General features: G+C 40.5%; 1 protein-coding gene across 1 annotated transcript in view; it reads left to right on the top strand.

Moving 5' to 3' along the window:
- Window positions 1-26,314, top strand: part of crocc2 (ciliary rootlet coiled-coil, rootletin family member 2) — a 74,926-nt gene that overhangs the window by 41,589 nt on the left and 7,023 nt on the right. Inside the window, exons 13-31 of the mRNA XM_053498219.1 lie at window positions 2,291-2,490; window positions 6,173-6,355; window positions 6,870-7,014; window positions 9,376-9,522; window positions 9,649-9,879; window positions 10,843-11,036; window positions 12,052-12,179; window positions 12,506-12,675; window positions 15,845-16,024; window positions 16,188-16,322; window positions 16,403-16,546; window positions 18,262-18,500; window positions 21,947-22,106; window positions 22,393-22,560; window positions 22,655-23,039; window positions 23,313-23,440; window positions 23,799-23,919; window positions 24,017-24,180; window positions 24,933-25,184. Of these exons, the coding sequence (XP_053354194.1) occupies window positions 2,291-2,490; window positions 6,173-6,355; window positions 6,870-7,014; window positions 9,376-9,522; window positions 9,649-9,879; window positions 10,843-11,036; window positions 12,052-12,179; window positions 12,506-12,675; window positions 15,845-16,024; window positions 16,188-16,322; window positions 16,403-16,546; window positions 18,262-18,500; window positions 21,947-22,106; window positions 22,393-22,560; window positions 22,655-23,039; window positions 23,313-23,440; window positions 23,799-23,919; window positions 24,017-24,180; window positions 24,933-25,184 (3,474 nt within the window). The remainder of the gene's footprint in view (window positions 1-2,290; window positions 2,491-6,172; window positions 6,356-6,869; window positions 7,015-9,375; window positions 9,523-9,648; window positions 9,880-10,842; window positions 11,037-12,051; window positions 12,180-12,505; window positions 12,676-15,844; window positions 16,025-16,187; window positions 16,323-16,402; window positions 16,547-18,261; window positions 18,501-21,946; window positions 22,107-22,392; window positions 22,561-22,654; window positions 23,040-23,312; window positions 23,441-23,798; window positions 23,920-24,016; window positions 24,181-24,932; window positions 25,185-26,314) is intronic.

Genomic DNA, 26,314 nt, shown 5'->3' with positions numbered 1-26,314 from the left:
TTCATCATTTAAAGCAGAAGCACTTGTTCACATCTGTGAACATGTTAGTGTTTCTGACAAAGAATCTTAAAACTCGAAATGTAGAAAACCTCCATGAGCAGTAGCATAATTTATCCATGTTTTTTTGTTTGCTGGGTTTTTTTTACTCAAGAGTTTGTGCAATTTTATTATTTGACTTAGTATTTGGCACACTGCAGTTTTATGTTGCAAAGCAACTCTTTTTAAGTTTTGTGGATATTATTCATGGTTATGCTCAGGATATGTCAGCCCATTTCCACTGGAAATGCCTTTTGGATAAATTGTCAGCAAGGAATTTGCATTTGCACTGTTAAAATTTTATATAGCTTTAATGCACATACAAACAGCTGCTAGTTTAATTGAAAATTGATGGGTTTTTTGGCACTAATAAAGTTTTGGAATTGTAAAGTTTTTTTGTCTCATGTCAATCATATCATCAATTATATCGTTATCGCAAATTTTCAAATATATATCGTGATAAATATTTTTGCCCATATTGCCCTTCCCTACTTGTGACCTTTCCAAATGTAACTAAATAATGTTAATACCCTGTGAAATGTTCACACACTGCCTGCATAATTAGAAATAGTAGATTAGTTTAAATTACATTAACTACACCATTTTCTGGGAAGGCTAAAAGGGACAAGACCATTATTGAACGAAAAGACCTGGTTTACAATAATAATTTCAATCTTCTCATGTGGTTGAAGTTAGGTCTCGGCCAGTCGATTTCCCCCACACCAACCTTGGTAATCCATACCTTTTTTAAACCTCACTTTGTGCACTGGGGCATTGTCATGCTGGAAAAGATTTAGGCTCTTTAATTCCAGTAATAGGAAATGCTATTGCCACAGCATAAAAAGTCATTAGAGACAATTGATTGCAAACTGTTGTCCACAAACTGACCCCTCTGACGATATTAAAAAAGTAAGGGCAGTTTTTATATATATATATATATATATATATATATATATATATATATAAATATATATTCTGCTGCTAACATCATAAGCGACTCATAATCATCACTAACGGTTAGTGAACCTATTCCAGGAGCAGGCATGCAAGCCCAAGCCATGACACTGTCTCCACTGTGACTCACTGATGAGCTTGTATATTTTGGATCATGAACAATTTCTTTCTTTGTCCTCTCTTTGGCCTTTCCATCACATTGGTAGAGGTTAATCTTGGTTCAACTTTTGTGGCTCATCTTCGTATTTTTTTCAAAATTACAGTCTTTCCTTTTAACTTTTAGTGATGAGTGGTTAGCACCAAACAGTCTTCATCAAACAGTCTTCATCAAACGGTCTCCATCAAACGGTCGATTGTGATATCTTCACTCCTGCCCTGTGGAGGTAGTTGGTGATGTCACTGACTACTGTAATTGGGTTCACACACAGTAATGTTTTTGTTATCAACTGCTGTTGCTTCCCTTAGCCAACCTATTCCATGTCTGCTTTTAGTACAGACGTGGCTTCTTTCTTTTTCAGGACATTCTAAATTGTTGTATTAGCTATGCTTAATTCAGTGGCTCTGATCGATTTCCCTTTTTTCCCTTTACTTCAAAATGCCTATTTTTTTTGGGTTTATGCTTTAAACAAAAAATCCAAATGAACCAATTGCTCAACCCAGGAACAGACATTCAGAGAGACTGACATTTTCCAATATTACTGACATTTTTAATACTTTGATCAGTGGGTGGGTTCAAACCGAAGATGATCTGACTTAAGTTGTTAAGCACATATAGATGTAATTAATAAAGCTGACCATCTGATCATCTCACGTAAATTTTCTGTCTGGTTTTGTTTCAAAAACAAAAAGTCTTTAATGTACAGCAAAACAAATGACTTGGCCTTGCTGATCCTGTGCTTTTGGAGCACTGTGGGCCATATGGTGTATCTGTGTGACGTAAATATGAAATTGATTGAGTGTTTGCGAAGCAAATTCCCAATGTTGCAAATTGCAACAGGGTAGCAATATTTACATTCTAACAATCATTTCCCCTTAAAAAATAATTTTCAAATCTATCTGGACTATATTCACCTGGGAATTAAAAACATTTGTTTGATTATTTCTAGGACACCAAACTTTTTACCAGTTGGTTTAACGTTGGTAAACATTTTATATGATTTAAACAGTAAGACCAAGAAACCTCGATAAAAATTCTTTCTTGTGTCCTTCATGCATTCTTTAATTTAAAAGTTTCTTGGAGATCGAAGAGATGCTTTATAGTAAATGAAACAGGTTATTGGCTGTATTTCTTCCCCTGCAGGAATTACAAGAACATCTGGAAGCTGCACTGGATCAGGCTGCCACTTTGCAGGATCAGCTACAAGATAGAGAGACTGAGCTAAGAAAGCTGGAGCAGAGAATCCAGCAGCTTGAACAGGAGAACCATCGTGCCGAGATGGCTGGAGAGGAGCGCAACCGAGATGCCCTAAGATATCGCAACTCATTGGGCATGATCTCCAGGTGGACCGTTACACTAAATAAACTTTCCTTCTTTATGTATTTAAGCAGCCAGGATAGTGGGAAGTCTTAAATGTATTTATTTCATCTAGCTATGTAACTAATAGTTCAGAATCCCCTTTTAGTTTCACCTAAAGCAACACTAAATCATTTGGTTCACTAACACTGTTTTATTCCAGTTTTTTTAAAAACAAAAAGCAGAATTGAATGATTCTAGCTTCATAATGGCCACGCTATATCGACAAAATTATTTAGCCAAACCTGTTAATTATTTCGGTGTTTCAATCAGGCCCCTTATCCTCAGTAAAGGGCAATCTTAATGCTTCAGTATACCAAGACATCAGTGCTATGGGCAATGCTATGCTTCCAACTTTGTGGCAACAGTTTGAGGAAGGCCCTTGACTGGAAGGCCTCAGTGCACAAAGCAAGTGCTATAAAGACACGGTTTGATGAGTTTAGTATGGCAAAACTTGACTGGCCTTCCAGAACCCTGACCTCAACCGCATCGAGCATCTTTGGGATAAACTGGGGTCAGGGGTAGCTCAGTGGTTAAGGCATTGGACTATGGTTCAGAAGATCCCAGGTTCAAACCCCACAACCACCAAGTTGCCACTGTTGGGCCCTTGAGCAAGGCCCTTAACCCTCAACTGCTCAGATGTGTAATGAGATAAAAATGTAAGTCGTTCTGCCAAATGACTAAATGTAAATGTAAATGTAAACTGGAATGGAGATTGCGAGCCAGGCCTTCTCATCAGGCCATCATCATAAATGCACTACAGAATAAATGGGCATGAATTCCCACAGAAACACTCCAAAGTCTTGTTGACTATTGATGCGCGGGTTGGTCCAACCCGCGGGTCCCGCTTTTATGAAATTATTTGGTCCGCCCCAGCCCGCCCCGCACCATTTTTACAACCCGCCCCGCCCCGCACCCGCGACCATTAAATAGACATACTAGACATTGTAATTCCAATGAAAACAGCTTTTATTTCAGCCTTAAAGTGCTTGGAAACATCGACCTGTAAACTGACAACAACAGATGATTATGAATATGAACGATAAATCAGGTCATATTAATAACAAGATAACGATTCACATTTTAAACATTTACAATGCAGCGTTTGTAATCTAGGCTAAACATTTTTTTATTTTAGATTTGTATAGGGCAGGGTTACAGTATAGCCTTCGCTAAATAACCACTGACTTTTTTTTCATTTGAAATGTTCATTTAGCGTTTTTTACATTCGCTGTGTAAAATGAAGAATGCTAAAACATTAGATTTAGCAGCCTGACCTTTTTTTCTTTTAATGATGTAAATTCCCGACCTCAATTTCTCCCGCACCTCGTCTTCCATCTTTACTTTTATTTCTTTGTTTTTGTTGTGACTGGCAGCGGTAGGTTTCGTGACTTGTCCTGTGACGTAACCTTATCAAAGAACTTAATAAAATATGAAAATAGATATTCCCAAATATTTAATATACCCTATGGGAAATTGCACGCAACATACATGAATTTTATTATGTTTTTAATGACCCGCCCCAACCCGCCCCGCAAATAAAGTGACAATTTCTTTACCTGCCCAACTCGATTTGCGGGTTACCCACGGGGTCCGCAGGTTACTAGACGATCCGTGCATCACTATTGTGGACAGCTTTCCATTAAGAGTGAAAGATGTTATAGCTGGAAAGGGGGACTATATACGTATGTACAGTGGAACCTCGGATTACGAGCATAATTCGTTCCGGAAGTAAGCTCGTATTCCAAAACACTCGTAAACCAAATATAATTTCCCTATAAGAAATAATGGAAACTTAAATTATTCGTTCTACAGCCCCAAAACTAAATACATAAAACAAATTAACCTGCACTTTACCTTTCAAAAAAAGTAAAAAATAAATTCCGGCAGATAAGCGTTTCCCTTTGTGCACGCAGGCGCTGTGTGTGTGTGTGTGTGTGAGGCTAGAGTAAGTGGAGACTCTTGCTTTCAGCTTCTCCTGTCTTCCCCTCCTCATCTTACACATTAAAACTTTCTCCTCTCGTTTAAACACACTCACACACACATTAACGGAAAGACTGTTGTTCTCCTCTAAATTATTAAAGCTTCTCCGTTTTTTTTATGTTCCTCGCAACAGCGTAACAGCCCGTTAATTCATGCTCGTGTAATGATGAGAAGGACAAACTGGTCGATGCCCGTTCTTTTATTTTATTCTTTCATTGTCAGGTTATAGTACAAACTTTCAGTGGATCCTGCACTTAAATCCAACTAAAAAAACTACTGAAAAACAAAACTCAGGCTCTATATCCTAGCTTAGATCTCGCCTTCGCGTTCACACACACCGGACTGCATTACACACAATGCATCTCCCGCACTGGACTACACTTCCGTAAAAAGCGGTCATAAATCAACGTCTCTCTCCCGCTACACTGTTTCATCTGAAATTAGCAATAAACATCACTAATGACACTCGTGTGAGCGCAAACTAACACAATCACTGCTGTAAAGTAAAACAAACAAACAAATGACCCAGCAGCTTACCTCTGAAAAGATTTGCGACAGAGTTTCTTCAGAGAGCAGAGTGTGTGTCTCTTGCCTTCATTTCTGTGCTTGTGTGTGTGTGTTTGTGAATGGGGGTTTCACACACACACACACACACACAGCCGGCACAGTGTTTTTTTTTTACGCTCGCGCGCGCACAAACACCGCGATGAGGAAGAAAATAGATATTTAACCATTGTTTTAAGAATTTCTTTTGCCTTACTCGCGCGCACACATGTGTGTTATAAGAAACAATACATGCGCTGTACACACGCGCTTCCAAACACAAAATAAAATGTGTTTTACACACACATGGGGTCACAGTGTTATAGTAAACAGTGCATGCGTGCACGGATGTTGATTATACCAGTAAGAGACGAGCACTAAGACCCAGCAGGGGAACCGATTCCGCAGAACAAGGGAGAGAAAAAACGTTGGCTTAGTTGTGATCACACAATGCTTGGCGTCAAAACAAGAAATGAATGCGTGAAACATAATACTCGGTGCTCGTAAACCAAGACAATGCTCGTTTTTCAAGTCAAATTTTATTAAAAATCTTTGCTCGTCTTGTGGAACACTCGTAACGCGTAAACACGTTACTCATAATCCGAGGTTCCACTGTACAGTATATATGCTGTTTATATATGTATTTGGATATACGTAATATATATATATACGTAGTATATATATGTAATGTCATTGCAGGTTTGGCCAAATACAGTACATTTTTCCTTATAGTGTATATGTCATACAGTGCCCGAAACTATAAGCAAGGTTAGTAAAATAACTTGGGGTGGGTTGAGTATGTCATGATGCTTACCCGGAGGATATTGTGTCCTATAAACCCCTAGATTAGCTTTCGTGCAAGACCGAACTGTTTCTTTATAACTTACAAAAGCACTTTAAAATGACTGTAAAAGAGAGGAAGTAGTCTGTGTAATGAGCCAGCTGAAAGTTTGACTTCCTTCTTTAACTTTGGATGAAGCTGAAAACACTTGAATTGACTTTAGCTTTAACTTCACATCTGGTCCTGGAAGCATGAAAAAGTGGCATATGGTTGCTTTGAGACAGCCATCCATGCACATGTGACCTGATTACAAAGACATTATTTCTCTTTCTACATCCCGTTCTGTCTTTCTGTCACACCAGCGAGCGGGATGACTTGGAGAAGCAGCTCTCTATCCTGCAGCGCCAGTTAAACTCTGATCAGGCAGAGTTGGAACGTTTAAGAAGCTCTTCCGTAGATAACCAGAGGCAGAGAGAACTCCTTCGGCAGCAGAGGGAGGACCTGGAGAGGCAGCTGGCTCGCGAGCGCTCCGAAGCCGAGAGGGGGTATGTTGTTGTGCAAGTCCGGACCTCAACTTCTCCTGCGGCCTGTGTTTGTTTACAGGCAATATCACTAACACATGTCATCCTCGGAGGAGCCTTGCGACCATGCCAGGATAGCATTGTTTACAGATGCCATTAAAGTCAAAGATATTTTATTGTACTGGTCCTCTGATTATGAACCTAATTTGTGACTTTGGGGAGTTCTAGTATGAAACGACAGCATGACAGACCTCCTCAGGACCTATGCTTTGTAGAAAAACAAGAGTTGAAATGTTTACAAATGAGATGCTGTATGACCTACAGGAAGGAATAGGCCATGTTTATGGAAAACGTTTTTTGCTTGTGTGCGGAAGCGAACACAAGTGTGTATGTGTGGATTTGTGCGAATGTTTGTCAGTGTTTGCCTACATTTTACATGTGGTTTGGCTCCGAGTCCCCAACATCTTGTGCTGAATTGTGTTTTTAAGCATGCACTTGTGCACTGATGAATGTGTGTGTGTGTGTGTGTTCTCTGTAGTCAGCGAACTATCGAACAGCTGGAGGCCAAGCACTCGGATGTGCGTAAAGAGCTAGTAACTGTAAAAGAAGCTCTGAGTCAGCTCACACTACAGAAAGAAGTACTGGAAGATGAGAAAGGAAGCATTGCACAGGCTTTGTCTAAGGTACCACATGCACACACAAACACACATGCATTCTATGCTCTTCGTACAAACCCACAAATATGTCTATATGCGTTCCGAATGAGAAACAAAATACTCTGCACATACTGTAAGAGTAAATGCACACCAAAACATTCCTACATCCCCTTCACACACTACTAATGACTCACCAAATGACTAAGTCAAGACCATTATTCCCACTGACACATGTTCTGAGTTTATATCATAACTGTTCTCACCTGTATGAAATATCTCCTGCCAAAGTCATAAAACTGTGTTTATGCAGATTTAATGCATTATTTATCCACTGACTAAATAGCTTTTTTTTCTGTCAAAAGTCCAGCTCCATTGTAGAATTACTGGAAGTTGTGTTTACTCTGACCTTAGATTGGCTATACAGCTCTGCTTACTAGCAGCATTTGATGTTTTTTCCTGCAACAGTGCATTCTTGAGATTTTTGAGATTTCATCTCACAGTGATGAGAGAGCAGCCACTCATTCTCAGTGTAAGCCTATTTAACTCAATGTATGTGAGTTAAATAATATATGGCTAAAAGTGCCAGGAAACCTTCCTGGTATTGAATGTTGGACGATGTATAAGAGGAGGTGGTGGTGGTGGTGGTGGTAAGCTGAATACAGTCTAACAGTAGAGAGATTCACTCATTCATTCATTCACTCCGGTCGATATCAGAAGAATTCTTCCATTTATTTCCATGCAGGCTACTCAGGTGTTTGTTTAGTCCCTTGTTATGCCAAAACTGGACTACTGCAACTCACGCTTGGTGTGTCTGCCTCTGTGCACCATTCGTCCTCTGCTGCTGATCCAGATTGTGGCTGCACAGCTTGTTTTCAACCTTTCTAAATTCTCCCACACCACCCCTCTTTTCTGCTCTCTCTCTCTACTGGCTTTCTGTAGCCGCCCGTATCAAATTCAAAACACTACAAAGCTAAAAATGGCCCAGTACCCCTTTTAAAGCTCCAATGTTTCCTACGATCCTCCAGCACTGATTGCCTGGATTCACCATCTCTCAGGAATTGAGGAAGACATGCACTTAGACTTTCTTTCTGTTCTGGACCCTACAGTAGCTGGTGGAATATACCTCCTCTAGATGTCTGTATAGCCAACTCACTGGCGATAACCAAAAACCTGTTTCTTAGATATCTGGCTTTTACCTCACCCAAAAAAATAATAATTCCTAATAGTACTTATAGTTAGTAAGCTACTAATCATTCTAAATATCTATCTAATTATGGAAACTTTGAAGGCACTTTTGTAAGTTGCTTTGGATAAGAGTGTCTGCCAAATGCCTAAATGTAATTTATCTTCTATACCACTAATTAAGGGCATGAAGGAGGGTACACCCTGTACAGGGTGCCAATCCATTGCAGGACACACACACACGCGCGCACACACACACACACACACATGTCTGCACGTCTTTGGATTGTGGGAGGAAACCAGAGTATGCAAGAAAACCCACCAAGCATGGGTAGGACATGCAAACATACAACGAACCTCCGACCCTTGATGTGCGAGGCCATAGTGCAGACCACTACACCACCATGCTACCTGAGTAGAGAGATAAAAAATAAATAAATAAAAACTAATATTCTTGGCAGAATATTACTGGACTGGAGTTGGGTTATATGTGGTATGACCACCATATTGGCACATATATGGCACATATACATTATAATCATTATAAGCATTATTAATATTATAAGTGCATATAAACCTGAGAAACTTGTGGATTACAGCCTGGCACTACTACTGTATGTTATGCAAAATTTTTATAAAGTAACACATAGTTCTGACTAAGTGATCTGATTGGACCATAGGCATTCCATGAGTCCTGGGAAGTTGAATTACATGTATCACTCCATGTCCCAGATGTCGATGATTACACTAACTGTCGGACACCAGCTTGGGTGGAAGTAGGTTGGTGCGATCTGCAGTACTGGAAAGATTGGAGCGGGGTTGCCTGCCAAAAGCCCACAATCAAAACCAGTCACAGAAGCACTTTCAGTAACAAAACACATCTGATAATGTTATAATGTGATAATGTCTTAAACAACCTTGTTTCTCATTAGTAATTGCTTTTAAGTCTTTCTGGACTGCCAGTTTTAAACAATGGTAATACTGGTATATTATTTATTGTGTTTATTTTCATTTAATAAATAATAGTTTTTTAACTAAGGAGTATTTTTTATAGTATCTCACCCATTAAGTTAGTTTCAGAAGGGTAAAGCAGATGTAGTGTAAGGTTACTGCTCCTTTGAAAGAAGACATGAACTATAAAAACTGATCCTTTATGATTTGTTTGTACATCAGCGATATATATGAATTTGGCTCTTTTCCAAATAGGCAGAGGCCCAGAATGCCGAGCAAGAATTGACGCTTACCAAACTGCAAAGCGAAGCAGCAGCACTTAAAGACTCCTTGGCTAAGATGGCCGCCCTAAGTGAAGGCCTGGCCAAAGACAAGGTGGAGCTGAACCGTTTACTGCTACAGGTCTGAAACCCAGAAAGAGTCGGTTAATGATATCCCATTTACTGTGACACACTTCAATCATAACTCGGTTATATAAAACCAAATGCACATCTGCATTAACCTTTGGCCTCTGATGTTTCCTCTTAGTTGGAGGCTGACAAGACCGAGATAAGTGAACGGAAAAGGGAAGTGGAGCTCGAGCGGACAGCAGCCAGGGAGGAGCTGGCACGCGTGCAGCAGGAGCTATTGGACATGACGGCCGAAAAGCGAGCTCTGGAGGCCACACACATTCACCTCCAAGAGGCCCGAGGAAGTCTGGATGCAGAGTTAAGCATGCTGCAGAGAGAGAGGACCTTAACGCTGGATCAGCTCGCTCAGGTCAGCCTGATTCCGCCTGCACCTGGGTGCCTGCAGTGATTCACAGCTCTCAGCTGCACTCCGATGCGTGCCGTTGTCATATTAAAAAAGCCGATGGGGGATATTGGACGCATCTGCCTCGCTACTCAACACCTTGCGCTCTGAGGACTCCCAATATGAATCTTGGCCCAAGTGTGTGTTTTATGAAGCTCTCAGGAATTGGAGCATTAGGGCTCTTAAGTGTGAAGCAAGAAGTGGAGGAGAGCACAGATTGATATTACAGACTTTTAATATTCAGTGCGAGCAGGCTAGTAGGAAGAGCCATAAATTAGCAGCCTGAACTTGTGGCTCTAGACAGTAAGTTATGTGCAAGACAGTGAGGAATTTTAAGGAAATTTCCTTAAAAAGATGATTTAGACCAGATCAGGAAGGGACACAGAGGATCATTAAAAAAAAAAAGAAAAGTTTAGAGCTATTTTCAGTTTCAAACCGTTTAAGTCATTTTCTTCAGTCGCTTCACTTAAACTTCACTTACTTGCTGTACATTTCAGGTGGATAACTTGGCACATCATAGAAACGTTCCTCTTGCTTGATATCAAATGGTTCACTACACGCTCAGTGGGGAAAAGTCTCGTGTTTCGGGGAAATATTTGAACAACCTGCTGTTTGGCTGCGCGCTGTAAACAGTTTGGCCCAGGTCCTGTGCTCATTCACAGCTCGAGTCCAGCAGCCCAACCTGATTGACACGTTGACAAATTCCAAGGCTTCCAGTGTTGACTTGATTAACGATCACCTCCCGGGTGAATATTTTACTTGCTAGTGAAGGAAATGTAGTCTCGTTTGTAAATACACTGACCTGAGTTTGAATTAATTATTAATACCTACTGTATAGTAGATCAGATTCAGCTCCATGGTGGAAGCGTTTCCTTGTTGCGATTTTTGAATAGATCTGTACTTTTGTGGTGCGTGCGTGTGTGTGTATAGACTAGTAAGCAGAAGCAGGCAGCATTGGAGCAGCTGAGTGTCAGTCAAAAAGAAGCTGAACTCCAGAGTGTGTCGCTGCAGAGGATGGGCAGAGAGAGAGAGGAGCTGGCAAAGGACAAGGCCACGCTGACTGTCCAGCTCACCACAGAACAGCGAAAAGCCAAGGCGCTCACCCAAGAGCTGGCTGCTCTCCGGTGAGTGAGTGCACGACTGCGCTCGTGTGTGTGTGTGTGTGTGTATGCATATTAGTTTGTGTGGGTTTTAGTAGGGGAATGTGGACTACGTTTTGGTATTTATGTTGGATTCTGAGACTGGCAGGCAATGTTAAGCACCTATGTGTTTTACTGAGGTTTTGGGCAGTGATCAATAGAGCCTTTTCAGTCATTAAACTCTTCCTAATGACCATGAGCCTCATTAGTCAAACACTGAGGTGAGGTCAGATGTGCTTTCTACTGTTTCAGCGATCACCCCGTTTGTCCAATGCTTTCTTAGAGATACTGGTGACTGTGAAGTCCAAAGGGTCATAACAAGATTTTTTTTTCACATCTTTACGTTCAATAGCAAATGTAAATGAGAGAATGTTCATGAAACTGAATTAATGTTCATGAAGCCAAAATAAGTTATAAGTTAACACCCCATATAAACTAAAGAGCATTTATGAAGGCCATTTCCAACTAGTATTGACTGGGTTTGTCAGTTTTGAAGTTGACATAACACCTGAAGTTGCATAATTTTTATTAACATAAGGTTCTCTTGGGACTTGTTTCTGAGTTGTGACTATGTAACTCACTACTGTATGTACATTACTACTTTTGTTTTGTTGGAGTCATATAATTGTGATAATATGCCATAGCTTGATGACAGTTTTTTTATGAATAAGTATAGCAATACTTTGAAACTATAATGAAAAGGTATGCATATCATATCTGGCCCTTATGATGTCTGAAATACCAGAAATGCATTAAGTAACAAAGCCAGTTGTCATGATGTCATGATGTATTATCTGCCAAAGAGTCATAAAACAATTTTATATCAACATTATATTTTTGTCACTTGACTCAGTCTTTATGACAACTGACTACTATTGGAGACTTAATGTCAGTTGGCATGAAAACGTTGTGTGGTCTCCAAGCACTATGAACACATTGTTAAGAATTACTGAGTTTGTTCAATCAGAAGCATCATTTCGTTTCCTACCTTTCCTTTTAGAGCTGAGAGGGAGTCACTGGAGTCCGCTCTGTTTGATGGACAGGAGCTGATCTCGTCTCTAGAGGCTGATAAGACCCGGTTAGAAGGGGAAAGAGGAAGTCTCCAGCAGGCTAATGAGGCTCTGACACGTGAGTATCTCTCCGGGAGCCTCTGGCCCCCAAAAACAGCCCACACAGGGCCCATATTTTAGATATTCCAGAGATATATTACATTTACCGGAGCTCAGGAACAGCTGGCCTGAAGGGTCAGTTGCTCATTTTTTCTGGAGTTTAGCAAATCGACTCACAGAGAGAGTCCACATTATACACTGTTTGAATGTCAGCACTGTCACTGTGTATTGCATAAAGATAATTCAAGTGATTATTATGATTTCATAGCTTCCCACTGAGCTGGAATTGAGCAACATTCATTTTAGAAAATTTCCACTGAGCGATGTTGCATAACTTGTGCACAGGTGAGATGTGTCGTGTCCAAAGCGAACTGGAGCAGCAGGTGTCCCAGGGTCTTCAGGAGAGACAGGGTCTTGAACTAAAGCTAGCTCAGGCTGAGAGAAATGCCCAGCGAAGCCTCGCCACAGCTCAGCACACTCATCAGGAACAACTGGAAGCTGAGCGCAAGGACAAGGTTCAACCTATATACTGTACAGTACATACATTGAAAATCTGTCCTATCAAGTCAGGTATCAAGTCACACATGTAATGTTTGTGTTATGGCCAATTAGGTGTGCGTAAAATGTATAAAACCTTTAATTTCAGCAAAAATCGGTTGATAAAATAAGCCCTAAGGTTTTAAGCCTACACAATGTTTTTAAGGCACTTTAATGAACCCTATCAAAGCTGATCACTCCAGTTGTCATAGAAGAAGCGTGCATTTATTTCGCTATAAAACCATGCTATTGAGGAAGATATTTTTAAATCCTAGTGTTTAGATGTAAACAAATTGGTAGACAAATTTCTTACTCACAATATCCCAACATGTCAAAGTAATAAACCTTCTATCAAAATGGAGATAACTGAACCAGGTATGTAAATATGCAAATATCAGCCGACATGCTACTTAATACCTGATTTGAAGTGATTACTGATTTGATTACTGATTGTGTTTAGCTTTATTTTCCATCTTTGACATTAGGTGTATATGTATTCAGATAACAAATATAGCCTACTACTGTGAGTACTTGTCACTGATGGGAAAAGGGTAGAAATAGTAAATCTAATAATGGAAATAGTTAAGAGGTTGAAGCTAAAAAAAAAATGCTGATTAGCTGAAATAATAATCAGTGATATTATTATTTTAGGTTGAAGTCCATGTTTTTTGTGATGCTGTGACAAAATTTGCCATACAGACAGAAGTCTTTCTTAGACTGGTTTCGGGTCCTCCAATATAGGAAACAGTAAGATATAACTAAAAGATTGTGTTCTGACCAATGAACAGACAAAAATCTTTATATAGATACATATTCAATTAAATTGTCTACAATGCTTTTAACAATGAATATTGTAGCAAAGCAGTTTTACAGGAATAAAACTTTTAGGTATAAGTTTTTCAATTGTAAAATGTACATTTTATATATATTTATAGCTTTCATATCAATTTATCCCTGATGAGCAAGGTTAAGGTGTCTGTGACAACATAAAGCTCTCTGAGATGACAAGAGAAAGAAACCCTGAGAGATTCAAGACTCAAAAGTGAAATCATAACCTATAAGTGATAACGGATAGCATGAACATGAATAAATCCTTTCCATAATGGCATGCTATAAGATCAAATATGCTGTTGTATAACAGTGTCATCACCAGCACCATCCTTGTTTGTAGCTTTATAATCTTTTTTCTACACACTACCTTTTTTTGAACTGAGTCATATTATGAAAGTATGTACAGTACTGTGTGCATAACTCTTGAGCCATCCCTTGTTTCTTTGTATTAAATGAAATTAATTATTTTGATTAAATAGAAACTTTTGTGTGTGTGTGTGTGTGTGTGTGCCAGGCTGCAAAGTCCCTAAAGATGTCATTAGTCTTTTAGCTGCTCCCGTTGAGGGATCGCCACAGTGGACCAACTGATCCATGCAACAACTTGCACAACAGGTTTTACACTGGATGCCCTTCCTTACACAACCCTCCCATTATCCCTCCGGCTTGGGACCAAATCTGCATCCAGTGCCTGGGGTTTGGGCGTTGGCTAGAATAGAACCCAAGCCTTCCGCATGCCCTACTGTGACAGGCTGCAAAGTACCTAAAGATTGAAAGAGCCTACAGATGAAAAACTGGTTGTTTATGCAAAATATGACGTAACGAAAAGTGGCTCAAGGCTTTTGCACAGTATTGTGTAGCACAATACCATAGCTATATGTTTTTGCTACATTAGGCTTACAAATCAAGATAGCTACTTAGCATGGCTAAGTCTTTATGTTGCTAGGTCATGACAAAAGGCTAATAATAAAACAATACATTTCTATCCTCATGTGGGTTGTGTTGGAGGATCAGGTAGACTTTAGGAAATCTTTTGATTCTGTAAAGCTGCTTTGCGACAATGACCGGTGTTAAAAGCGCTATACGAATAAAATTGAACTGAAATGAATTGATTTTGTGATTAGATCATACGTGCAGGCATTATCTGTATGTATGTACTGTATGGGACACAATTTATCCACTAAAATATAAAGCAAAATGGATCAAACCAGCTGCTCTGCTGTGCTAGGGCCAGGTGTGTGACTTTACCTCATTATTTCACAAGAAAGCAGTTAAAAGGGAAAATTGATTTTTAATAGTGGAAGTTTTGTATTTGGAATCTCAAGGCGAAGTTGAAAGAGCTGTGATTTCCAGTAAAGGCAAATCAACTTTATGCTGAACAGCAGAATTGCGCCTGGTTATTTTCTTTTATAAAGATACTTAGATCTAGAGATAATCAGCAAAATACAGATTTAAAAAAAATTATTTCCGCAAATCATTTTCCTTGCTGATTAGTACGGCAGCCTGGAAAAGAAAATACATTTCCTAAAATTAATTTGTGTTTGTACAATTTGTTTTTCTTAGACGTTTGTCAGTAATGTTGGACGTGTCTTAAAGAGTTGATTATTTTGATGATTAGAGTTCTGTGATCTGGCCCAGTAGTGGTGTACTTAACGCTATAAATCCAGTTTTCTTGAAATACCAGAGCACCTCCTGTTCTCCAAGGTAACCAACTTTGAATTCTGATGACTCTGAATCTTTAAAGCGTTCAATCTAGCAACGGCTCCGCAATAAAAAAGAGCAGGACACCAACATGACCATTAACCTGCCATACAGGTGCCAGTTTCCAACAATGATGGCACCACCAACAAGGTCGTGCGAAATGGCTGCAAGAACTGTGTTCAGTTTAACAGCAAACGTTCCTGAGTACAGTTTTCAGTTGTCTAACAGTTGAGAACTGACTTATGACCAAGTTTACCTCCTGCTGAGAAGTGCTGGCTGTGCATGTCTATAACTGTTTATGTAAACTTGTTGGGTATTGTAGTTACTGAGTTAATTATGACTATCAGTGTATGAATGATATATATCCTCATTACTTCTACCAAAAACAAATTAGGACTGAGAAATGCAAGACTTCATTACACAGTATTACACAACGTGTACATTACAACATATTAAACCGTTTTTATCTGGAAGCGCTTCAGATCGGATCAAGTGAGGTCCAGCTCATAGCCCTCTACCTAGTAACCACTGGAGCTTTCCACCCAGATGGAGGTTTGACTTGAAAATTAGAGCTTAACCCTGACTCCACCGTTACCTTGTGCATCTTTCCTGTACCAGGAATGTATACGCCTGACTTTGACTGCACAGAAGGACCAGGCTGAAGAGCAGCTGCGTGTAGAGTGTGAGGAACTACGTCTGCGCAGTCGCAGAGAACTGCAGCAGCTGCAGGAGCAGCTGGCCAAACTGCAGCAGCACTGCACAGACAGCCTGTTACAGGCCGAGTGCCACAAACAACAGGTGTGTGTGTGTTGGTTTGTGTTTATCTGTCAGCTTTATTTAGTTTCAATCCGGATATACTCGTATTCTAGTTGCTCGTAATTACTGTTATTAAATTCAAGACACTTATAGTGCGTTTTTTGGGGGGTTTTTTTTGTATTTTTTATATTTTGTATTTTTTCAGGCACTGTCTGAGAAAGAAGCAGAAAAAGCAGCTCTGGCTGAGCGTGTACTCATGCTACAGCAGGACCTGGAAGCCGGCTCGTTGGAGGTGGAACGCATGCACCGAGACTTCCTAAGCAAACAGGAACAGGATAAGGTAAATGCAGAGCAAATATACTGCACAAATTATATTTTGGCACTGGGTTAAGATGCCTCTTTTTTTTCCCCCCCCTGCAGGACACAATGGCAGAGCTGCAGAGCGAGCTACAGCAGCTTCGTTCACGTTTTGAGGAGTCTCTCGGCTCTCGAGAGGTCTCGGAGAAGAGACTAAATGATCAGATCAGAGAGTTGTCTCTGCACAGGCATGAGGCTCAGCAGGAGGTGAGACCAACAATCCTGAATTAATCAGCAGATCACAATTCAATATTATTGTCCTTAGCACGGAAAAAAGCCTGCGCTGGCCAGGAAAGCAAATATTTTGCGTCTTGGGAGGCCGATTTATTCTCATTGGAAGGGGAGGGAACAGGCCCAGAAGGCAGCGAGAGGCCTGTGGGAGCCCAGTTCAGACCAATTAGGACCAGTACTGTGGAGACGCGTTTACCACCGCACTCTGTTGACACTGGCTTCGCTAAGCTGCTGTTAAATATGCCCAGAATGCCACTGGTTGGTTTGGTAAACACCATTTACGTTCATGTGAGTCAGCATGGCAATGCATCTTATTAGTGTAAAGTTTAAATCCTTTCGACCACAGAAGAAGAAATTTCTGAGCAGTGGCTGTGGCAAGCCTGTTAACTCTGGTTTGAGTGATAAATGAGGGTGGGTTTCTTCTTTCTTAGTCTTACTTTAAGTTTGTGTATGTGTGTGATCTTTCTTTCTCTGGTGGCCCCGTGCCTTTCTCTCCTTGTATTTGATTATTTTTACTGATCCTCCTCTGACTTGCCTGGTCAGATGCTGACTAACTGCCAGCAGTGAGAGAGTGTGTGTGCGGTGGTCTGGAGAGGAGAGAAAGGATACATAGCCTGTCTTAGCGATGGATTTAGCCGTCTTCATAAATTCCCGTGTGTCAGAAAGTTTATTTTCTCCTCACAAAATACTAACCATATTCACCCTGACCCCTTTAAGCTATTCCCTCCCTTCTAATTTACTCTCTCTCTCTCTCTCTTTCTCTCTCTCTCTCTCTCTTTCTCTCTCTCTCTCACACACACACATGCACACACACACACATTACACCATTCACCTCCCAAATCAATGAACTAAACACAGGCGCCCTGAGCCAGAATGGTACGGCATTGTTTTTCTCACATTGGGATTTATGAACAGAAACCTTCTTGTGTGGCCCCGTTAACACAAATCCTCTCCCGAAAACACACACATGCACACATACACATGCACACTCATTCTCGCTCAAAGGGCTGATGTTTCCCATCATGCTGCTGAAATCGGCAGTGGTTGGAAAGGTTGTTTTTCCTTTAAACTGTTCCTCCGTCTCGCTCTTTTTCTCCTTTTTCTTGTGTTTCTCATATTCTCTTTGTGGTTGACGTTTGGTTTCTGAGACACAGAAATCTGCACCTTAAAGCATTGAGCAGCTGTCAGTCCATGACTTGAATGTAGGTCACACATTTTCGAGATGAGAAGCTACAACCTGAGAGAGTCTAATACATGGGTATACAAGAGAGATGTTTATACTTTAGATTTATCTTTTATATTTTTTTAAACTTACAGTCGATTCCGTTTGACTTTGTGAATTGTAGCAGACCTGCTTGAAGGAGAGCGGTGCTCACGTATTGAGCGCTGAATGGGACAGAACAGTGGAATTTTACTAATAGACTGTGTTTCCATTTCATTCGAACCATGGAAAGTGGAACACAGCCATCCTTACACATCCACCTCCTATGCCACGTATGGAATACAGCTGTCAGGGATCTCCACCTTTACTACGAGCTATAATATAACGGGACATCGATATCCCCTGTATGTGTACCAGACAACTGCTGATGAAAACATAATGGATTTAAATGTGTAAGCAGCTTTATAACACCTCAGTATCCTTTTAAATCTCATTTATCTTCTCTTCTGTCATCTTCTTTTTTCCTCAGGTAGAGCGGTTGCGAAGGGAACTGGCTGAGGTGGAGGAAAACCGAGATGCCGGGAGGAGAGAGCTGATTGAGGCTCATCGGCAGCTCCGTGAGTGCGTTCAGGAGAGAGACGCTCAGCGTCGGGAGAGTCTAGAGCTGAAGAGAGCTCTGGGAGATGAGAGCCGGGAGAGGGAAGCCATCCACACCTCCAACCAGGAGCTCCGGACTGCTGTAAAGAGAGCTGAGAGCGACAATAACAGGTTTAACACATATCCATGCACAAACACATTCGAGACAGTCAGTTGAACCATAATGGAATGATGCTGTACAATGGAAAAAAAACTATTTTGTCGAGGATTTCTATATGTGATTGGCTCAGTGGTAGGTGTTTTGCCTGCCATGCGAAGACCCGGGTTCGATTCCCAGCCAGTGCCCAAACCCGCAAGACACTGGATGCAGTACCGGTCCGTAGCCTGAATAAATGAAAGGGTTGCATCAGGAAGGACATCCGGCGTAAAACCTGTGCCAAGTTGTTGTGCGGACTGGGTATTCTGCTGTGACAACTCCTTGCCGGGAGCAGCCGAAAGACCAACAACATTTACGGACAAAATAAAAGGAAAAAAATAGATGCTGTTGACCACCACCTGGTACAAAAAAACTGCTTTGGTCTCCGTAGCTAGATTTCCTATTCATGTCATCTGTGGGGGTGAATTTTTATTCAACACATCAGTTAAAATTGCATTATGCCATTCAATTTGCCCAGTTCTTATACAGCATGTGAGTGTAACTGCAACCCAAGGCAACAACAAAGGAACTGGTGGAAGGAGTTTAAAGAATCAGGCAAAAAAACATGTACATCCATTATTTAAAAGTAAGTAAGGCAGACGTTATGTTTGCAGATAATAACTAATAAAGAAGAATTATTTTCAGTGGACTGTTTTCTGATTGGTGGCACAGTGGTGTAGTGGATAGCACTGTTGCCTTACTCCAGGGCTGGGTTCGATTCCTGGCAAGGTTCGATTCCCGTCTCTTTGTGCATGGAGCTTGCATGTTCTCCCCATGCTTGATGGGTTTCCCTCCAGAGTCCAAAGACATGTGAACAACCCCCAGCCCCCCCACCCCCGAAGAAGTTACTGAAAGAACTCGAGACAACATCCAAAATATAAAAATTTCATAGCAACAACGTTTACATATAGCCATTAAACAGACATTCTTATCCAGAGCGACTTGCAAAAGTGGTCTTCCACAAACCAGGTCTTCCAGAAGGACCACGATCCTAAGAATACCTTTAAAGCTGTAATAAAATTGCTTAAACACAACAAATTGAAGATATTGATGTGGCCATCACAAAACCCTGACCTTAATCCCATTGATGAATATGTGTGTGCTGGAGAACAGAGGCACATAAATCCCACTGAGTTACATCAGTTCTGGCAGGAGAAATGAACAGTTATTCCAGCATCTTGTAGAAGGCTGTGCAAAATGTTTCACTTAAGTTGAATAATTAAAAGCAATTGCCAACTATTATTAACAAAACGTAAAGTTTTACGCGCTGAAATTCTTTCATAGTAAGCACAAGCATCTGTTGGATAGGTTAATATACTACATTTCTGTTAGACAGTATGCATAATAGGCAATGAGGGTCATTAAGATCAGGATGAACTCAGGCATCCTGTTACTGTACACATTCAAAACTGTGCAGAATTTATCCATGAATCCATATTTTTCGGGGTAAAGGAAGTTTCCTAGTATCTAAATTCTTTGTCCATATTGTTTCAAATTGACTCCGATATTCAGAAGGTTACCATTTTCTCAGACCATTGGGAAGATAATTATTATCAAACATCATCCTTAATCATAACCACAATCATGCGGTTGCAACTGATATGCTTTGTGTGCAGCCTCAAAACTCAACCTCATCCTGACCCAGATGAATATTAATAGCTCAATAGCCTCAAGTTGACATTAATAGAAACATTAGATCTGCCTGTAGATCTGAGCTTCTTATTTCTACTACTGCTTTGGCTTTCTGATTGATGCTTGTCACAGTTTTTGCCAACAAGAGGTTCTTAGTTCAAAACTTCATGTGGGGATTTAAATTACTTAGCCTTCTTGCAGAGGCATGCAACAGAGCATAGCAGTAGATCATTTACAAATATGTTACAACAATACAGCTAAACTAAGGGCTGTATTTCTGATTTGCATTCCAAGATTCTGTCAATATTACCATGTAAAAAATTGAATCACTTAAGACAAGCACATTTTTCTCTTTGCTGTTAACTGTAGTAATGTTGCATAGAAGCAGGAGATGATAAAAATATAGTTTAGACTCATAAGATATTATGCAAATGTAATCCGTCATTTTAAGGTATTATGTGACACAGGTTAGTTTTGAACTATCGCCAATAGAGTGCAGTAGGTGAAGTGTATCATATGTCACATTTTTGGCAAAAATTGCTAAAAAAAAAAAAAAAAGTTTTCTTCCTTATCTTCCCAATCTTTTAACAGATTTAAAAATGTTTTAATCTTGAGCATAGTTTTGAATCACTTGAACACTATCCAAGCTGATTACTCCAGTTGTAATAGAAAAACATGCATTTTATAAACCCCTGGCACAATTATTTTTAGGGGTACCATTTTGACCTTGTGTCAAAATAAAGGGTTCAGTATCCTCATTTAAATATAAAAAAATGTATACCACAGCAAACAGATACAATGCAACTTGGTATCAAAAATGAGCCATGAATTTGAAAATATGCATAACTGACATCATGTAAAAGAGGGCTTAATACCAGTGGCGACTGGTGCAAAAAATCTTTTGGGGGTTGGCGCAAACAAAATTAAACTTAGACATTTATCAGGTGATTGAGCATAATTACGACTAGTATAAAATAAAGGCATGACTCACATCGCATCCAGTCAATCAGTTCCACTTGCCATAAGAAATGCTGGAAAAGCACAGAGTGTAAGCTCGGCCGCGATCACTTGACTGCTGCTTAATTAGAAGATCAGGTCGATCTGGTTCAAGCTCTTTAACCTTATTTTTTTCTTTGTCCGATCGCCTTGCGAAGGGGCATTTTAGCAAAGAAATGACAGAATTTCCTCTCATATTTATCTGGCTTCTACATTAATCACTATTTAATACATTAACTAACAATCTGCTGACTGTTAATAAGACTTGTTGATAATGGTCCAATCACATGAGCCCAAATATTTAAAGGCAATATAGATTAACTAAGAACAAAAGTGGGCGGGGTCACAGTGCTGCACCTTAATGATGATTTGAAAAAATCCAATTAGAGCTCAGCCTCAAATCACATGCTTTTCAAAAATGTATTTATCTACATAGACACTCGTTTGTCCGGCGCCCCGCGTACACAAACACAAATGAACGTAATACAGTTTAGATTTTTTTTAAATGTAAATGAATTATATTACATAACAGCAGAATATTGTGACTAAATTACTTTATTTTATTATTAAAATAAACAATTATTATGTTAAAGTAGCATTCTTCTCTGTTTAACTTTAAAGGGGCAGCGTCCCTGCGCCTCTTATGGACCGGCCGCCACTGCTTAATACCTTATTTGATGTGACAGTCACAAATGAGAAGAAGTTAAAGACTCAAAAATCCAAAAGACAAATATTAAAACTGATTCACAAGAATGCTAGGTGGGATAATTATGTTGATTACTGTCTCACTCAGTTTGAAGAGATCTCTGGAGGAAAGGGAGCAGAGACTGGTAGTCCTAGAGGAGTGTAAGTCCTCCCTTCAGCAAGAGGCACTGAAACTGAGGTCCAGTCTGCGTGACCTGGAGAAATCACACCTGCAGGCCCGCCGAGAACTGCAAGAACTACGCCGGAAGGTCAGTGATCCTGCTTGTACTACATTGTTAAAGGTTTGTGCATACCTGACAATCCCTCTAATGCAGTATGTGGGCCTTCTGTAAACTTCTGTAAAGTTGTATAGTATGCCTTTTTATACTGTAGCACTGAAATTTCTACTCTTACTGGAAATGACAATAGCCTAGTACACAAAGGGACATCCATGAAGATCAAGATGTGGTTTGCCAGTATTACATCTGATATGCTATTAAGATGTTACCCAGAAAAAGCCTGCTAACTCTTAAGTGTCTGTGCACATACATGCAGGTAAAGACTCTAGAGGCAGAATGTACCCAGCGGAGTCAGGAGCTTGGTGAAGTTCAGACTCGTCTAACTCAGGAGGAGCAGAAGGAGGAGGAGAGCAGGAGAGACAACTTTGCCCTCAAACAGAGAGTCTTGGAGAGTGATGCAGGAAGAGAGGCTGCACTAAAGGAGGTCAGACCAACATCATAACACACTCATGTAATTAGTAAAGCTAAAAAAAAAATGCATATGTCATTTAGAATTCATGTACATGTGTTCATGATAGATGGCAGGCCTGCAGCGGCGCGTGTCTGAGTTGGAGGAGGCACAGCGTGTCGAGCGGGATGCCCAGCAGCAGCTCAAATTCAGCATTCAGCAAAGCCAGCAGTGCCAGCAGGAAAAGATTGCCCGTCTGGAGGGGGCTCTACAGGAGGAGCAGGTGCAGCTTAGAGAGCTGAATGTGGAGCTGAGCCTAGCACAGGGACGAGTTCAGGGTCTGGAAGAACAGCTGGCGATGAGTGATGCAACCCGTACTGATCTGGAGCACAAGCTAAACGGTCTGACATCTGCCCTTAGACGCACTTTGGGCATCAGGCGTGGGGCGAGATCGCCGACCCCTAGACCGAGAGGGAGGAACCCATCACCGTGGAGAACTCACTCACCTTATAAAGGTTCAGAACAACAACTGTTTTATTAAGAAAATGCACACATACAGACAGAATATTGTGCATAAATATTCTCTATTCTTATTTTTGGCACAACATTCAAAACACTTTGTGTTTAAGTTTTATTTACTTTTACTAAATTATATTATTGAGCATTTGAACTTAAACTCACACAGATCGAATGTCAGCAGTAATGCTGTATTATTTGTTTGTATCACATAAATCAATGCATATGTGTGTAAGATTATGGTATCTGTTTGCATTTATGCTTGTGTTTAGGATGTGATCGGGTATCTAGCTCCTCTCCAACTAGATCTGTGGGAGAAGATGGAGAGCTGGATCTGGACTCTGTGCAAGCAGCACTGCGCAACTTCCAGCAAGAACTCAAAGACACCCAGAGAGAGAGGGTATGGGTCACACACACAAACAGAGAGAGAAAGAGAGAGAGAGAGAACACTTAAATATAGCCATAAAATCCTTGAGGACGCTGTAAAAAGTGTTTCCAAACACATTGGTGAGTTATGTGCGTTATATACTTAAACAACTGCATTTTTATCCATATTAATCCATTTAGAGGAAACTACCGTGGACAAAATTTAATCATGCTAAAAACAGACAAAACATTTTTGCGTATGTACTAAAACAGGACATACCTTCCTAACTCGTGTACACTATATCTAGACGTTAATGCACTCTTTGTATAGAATTCGATTGTATGACGAGTGCCTAGTTTGTAATAAATTTAAGTTGAAATATCTCCTTTAGGATGAAGCCCAGTCCCAGGTGCTGAATCTGAGCAGGCAACTGACAGATCTACAGGCTAGTCAGGAGAAGGGCAATACACGAGTCCAACAGATGAAGCGTGCACTAAAAGAGCTGGAGCAGGGTATGACCTCTGTCTTTCAATGCAGAACATCTAACTGTCATGACTGTTTAACAAACGTTAAATCCAGGTTGGGTGTAAACTTCTTGTCTGTGTGCAGCGAAACGTGATTTGGCAGAGCGTTTAGAGATAGCACAGGCCTCACTTACACTACAAGAGGATGCAGTGAAGTGTGGAGACAGAGAGAGGAGGAACCTGGGAGAGGAACTGTCCAGGCTGAAGAGTAGCCTGCAATCAGCCGAGGCAGGAACCAAAGCTCTACAGGTGCTGCACAATATCACTCAATCGCTCAAACACTGATGTTCTGATGTTCTTTAAAGGATCGACAAGATGCGCACTTGCTGTTATATCTCACTCACTCACTTACTCACCCATCGTCTTTACCGGATTATCCTGTATACAGGGTCACAGGGGGCCTGGAGCCTACCCCAGGAGACCGGGACGGGTGCCAATTCATTGCAGGCCACACACACGCACACACGCACCTAACACATACTGACACACTCATTCACACACTATGGGCTATTTAGAAATGCCAATTAGACTAATCTGCCCAGTTTTTGGACCGTGGGAGGGAACTGGAGTACCTGGAGGAAACCCACCAAGCAGAATCTAAATGGGAGTCGAACCTGGACCCTGGAGGTGCAAGGCGACAGTGCTAACCATTAAGCCACCGTGCCGCCTATTGTTATAGCTTATTTTAAAAATATGTTTTCAACAATTTATTATTTTACATTAATCTTTTCTGCATTAACACATTAGTCTTTCACTTCAGCTAAGCATAAGCATTCATCCATTCTGTATAAGCACAGACGAAAGCCAAACCAGTCTCATGCAACTTCATTGCAGCACTTTCTAAACAACAGATATCAGTGTTCGTTGATGAGCGCATGTTGCATACTAATGTATTAAGCATTTCTTAAAATTCTTCCCACATTCTGCACTAATGTCATTTACCTTCACCTACCTCTACCACTATGCAGTTAGATATTTTTTTAAACGTATTGTGTGTGTAGGAGAAGCTGGAGCGGGCCGAGGCTTCTGAGGCCAGTCTGCTTGAGGAGTGCAGGAAGCTAAAGGAGACTTGTAAGGACACAGAGGATCGAGTGGCCCGGTTTGAGATCAGCCACCGTGCTCTAGAAGGAGAGCTGCAACACTCACGGCTTCACGTTGGAGAGCTGGAGGCCGAGCGTGCCACCCTGGTGGAGAGAGTGACCAGTCTACGGAGGGAGCTGGGGGAGAGCGAGCAGCGCACGGTACTGCTCAAGGTGAGTGTTATGAAAAGGCAAAAGGATAGACCCTAATTATTGCCATGCAAAGAATGTACATTTTAAATATAGAATATATCATGGAAAGACGTTGTAAATAGTTCTTTTAAAGTTCTATTAAAATGACAGTAAGTTTTTTAGAACATTAAAGTTTGTTATTTAACATTACACAGCATTGATGTTGAATTATTGATTTTTATAATTACTGAAGAATTTTCTATGACTCTGACAGTACCTCCACTTGAAGCATTAGTATTAATGCACTTGTTGTAATCCGAACTATTATTGTTTTTCTACTAATATGTTATATGTTGAAATGTACATGTATTTTTTTGCAAGTCGATTTATATTTAACATTTTCTTGGAAGGAGTCTCAGGTGTCAGCACTTACTAACAGTCAGAGGTACCTGTGTTACATTTTACAATATTAATAAAGCCTTTGATATGGTTTGTGGGGTTGGTTTGGTGGTTTGAACATGGGAGGCTTCTTTTTTTGTCTTTAAAAGAAAGTCTGGTGAGGGAAATCAAGTCAAGCTTTTATTGTCATTTCAACCGTATACAGTTCAGTACACAGTAAAACGAAACAGCGTTCCTCCATACATAAAACACAAATTAACAGAAACTAACTAGCTAACTAGGACACCTAATTAGCTGACTATCTAAGACAAACGACAATCTATGACTGTTTAACATAAATGATAAGAACTAACTTTATAGACATCGATCAACATCTTGTCACTGGATGGCATATTACGTGACCACATATTTGACTGTGCCTACAGTAGATGTGATGTTGAAGCTGGACCAGTGGTGACTCAAGCAGTTAGCGCACTGGGTTGCTGATTGGACAGTTGGGGATTTAAGACCTGCCAGCACTGGCTTACCACTTTTAGGGACTTGGACAAGAGCCTTAACCCTCAACCCAAGCCAATGCACGAAGTGCCAGTCCCAAGGCCAGTTAGCAAATGGAAAGATTGCAACAAGAAGGGCATCCAGTGTAAAACCCATGCCAGATGATGCCAAAATGATTTGATGTGACGACCCCTAGGATAAAAGAGTCAAAGCCCAAGAAAAACAAAGTTGTGATGTTCAAGCTGCCTTCAGGACATTAGGAATTCAGCAGCTACTAT

The sequence above is a fragment of the Clarias gariepinus genome, chromosome 6, assembly GCF_024256425.1.
Source record: "Clarias gariepinus isolate MV-2021 ecotype Netherlands chromosome 6, CGAR_prim_01v2, whole genome shotgun sequence".
NCBI classification, from domain to species: Eukaryota; Metazoa; Chordata; class Actinopteri; order Siluriformes; family Clariidae; genus Clarias; species Clarias gariepinus.
Note: the sequence above shows the minus strand (reverse complement) of the source record. Positions and strands in the feature narration are given on the sequence as shown.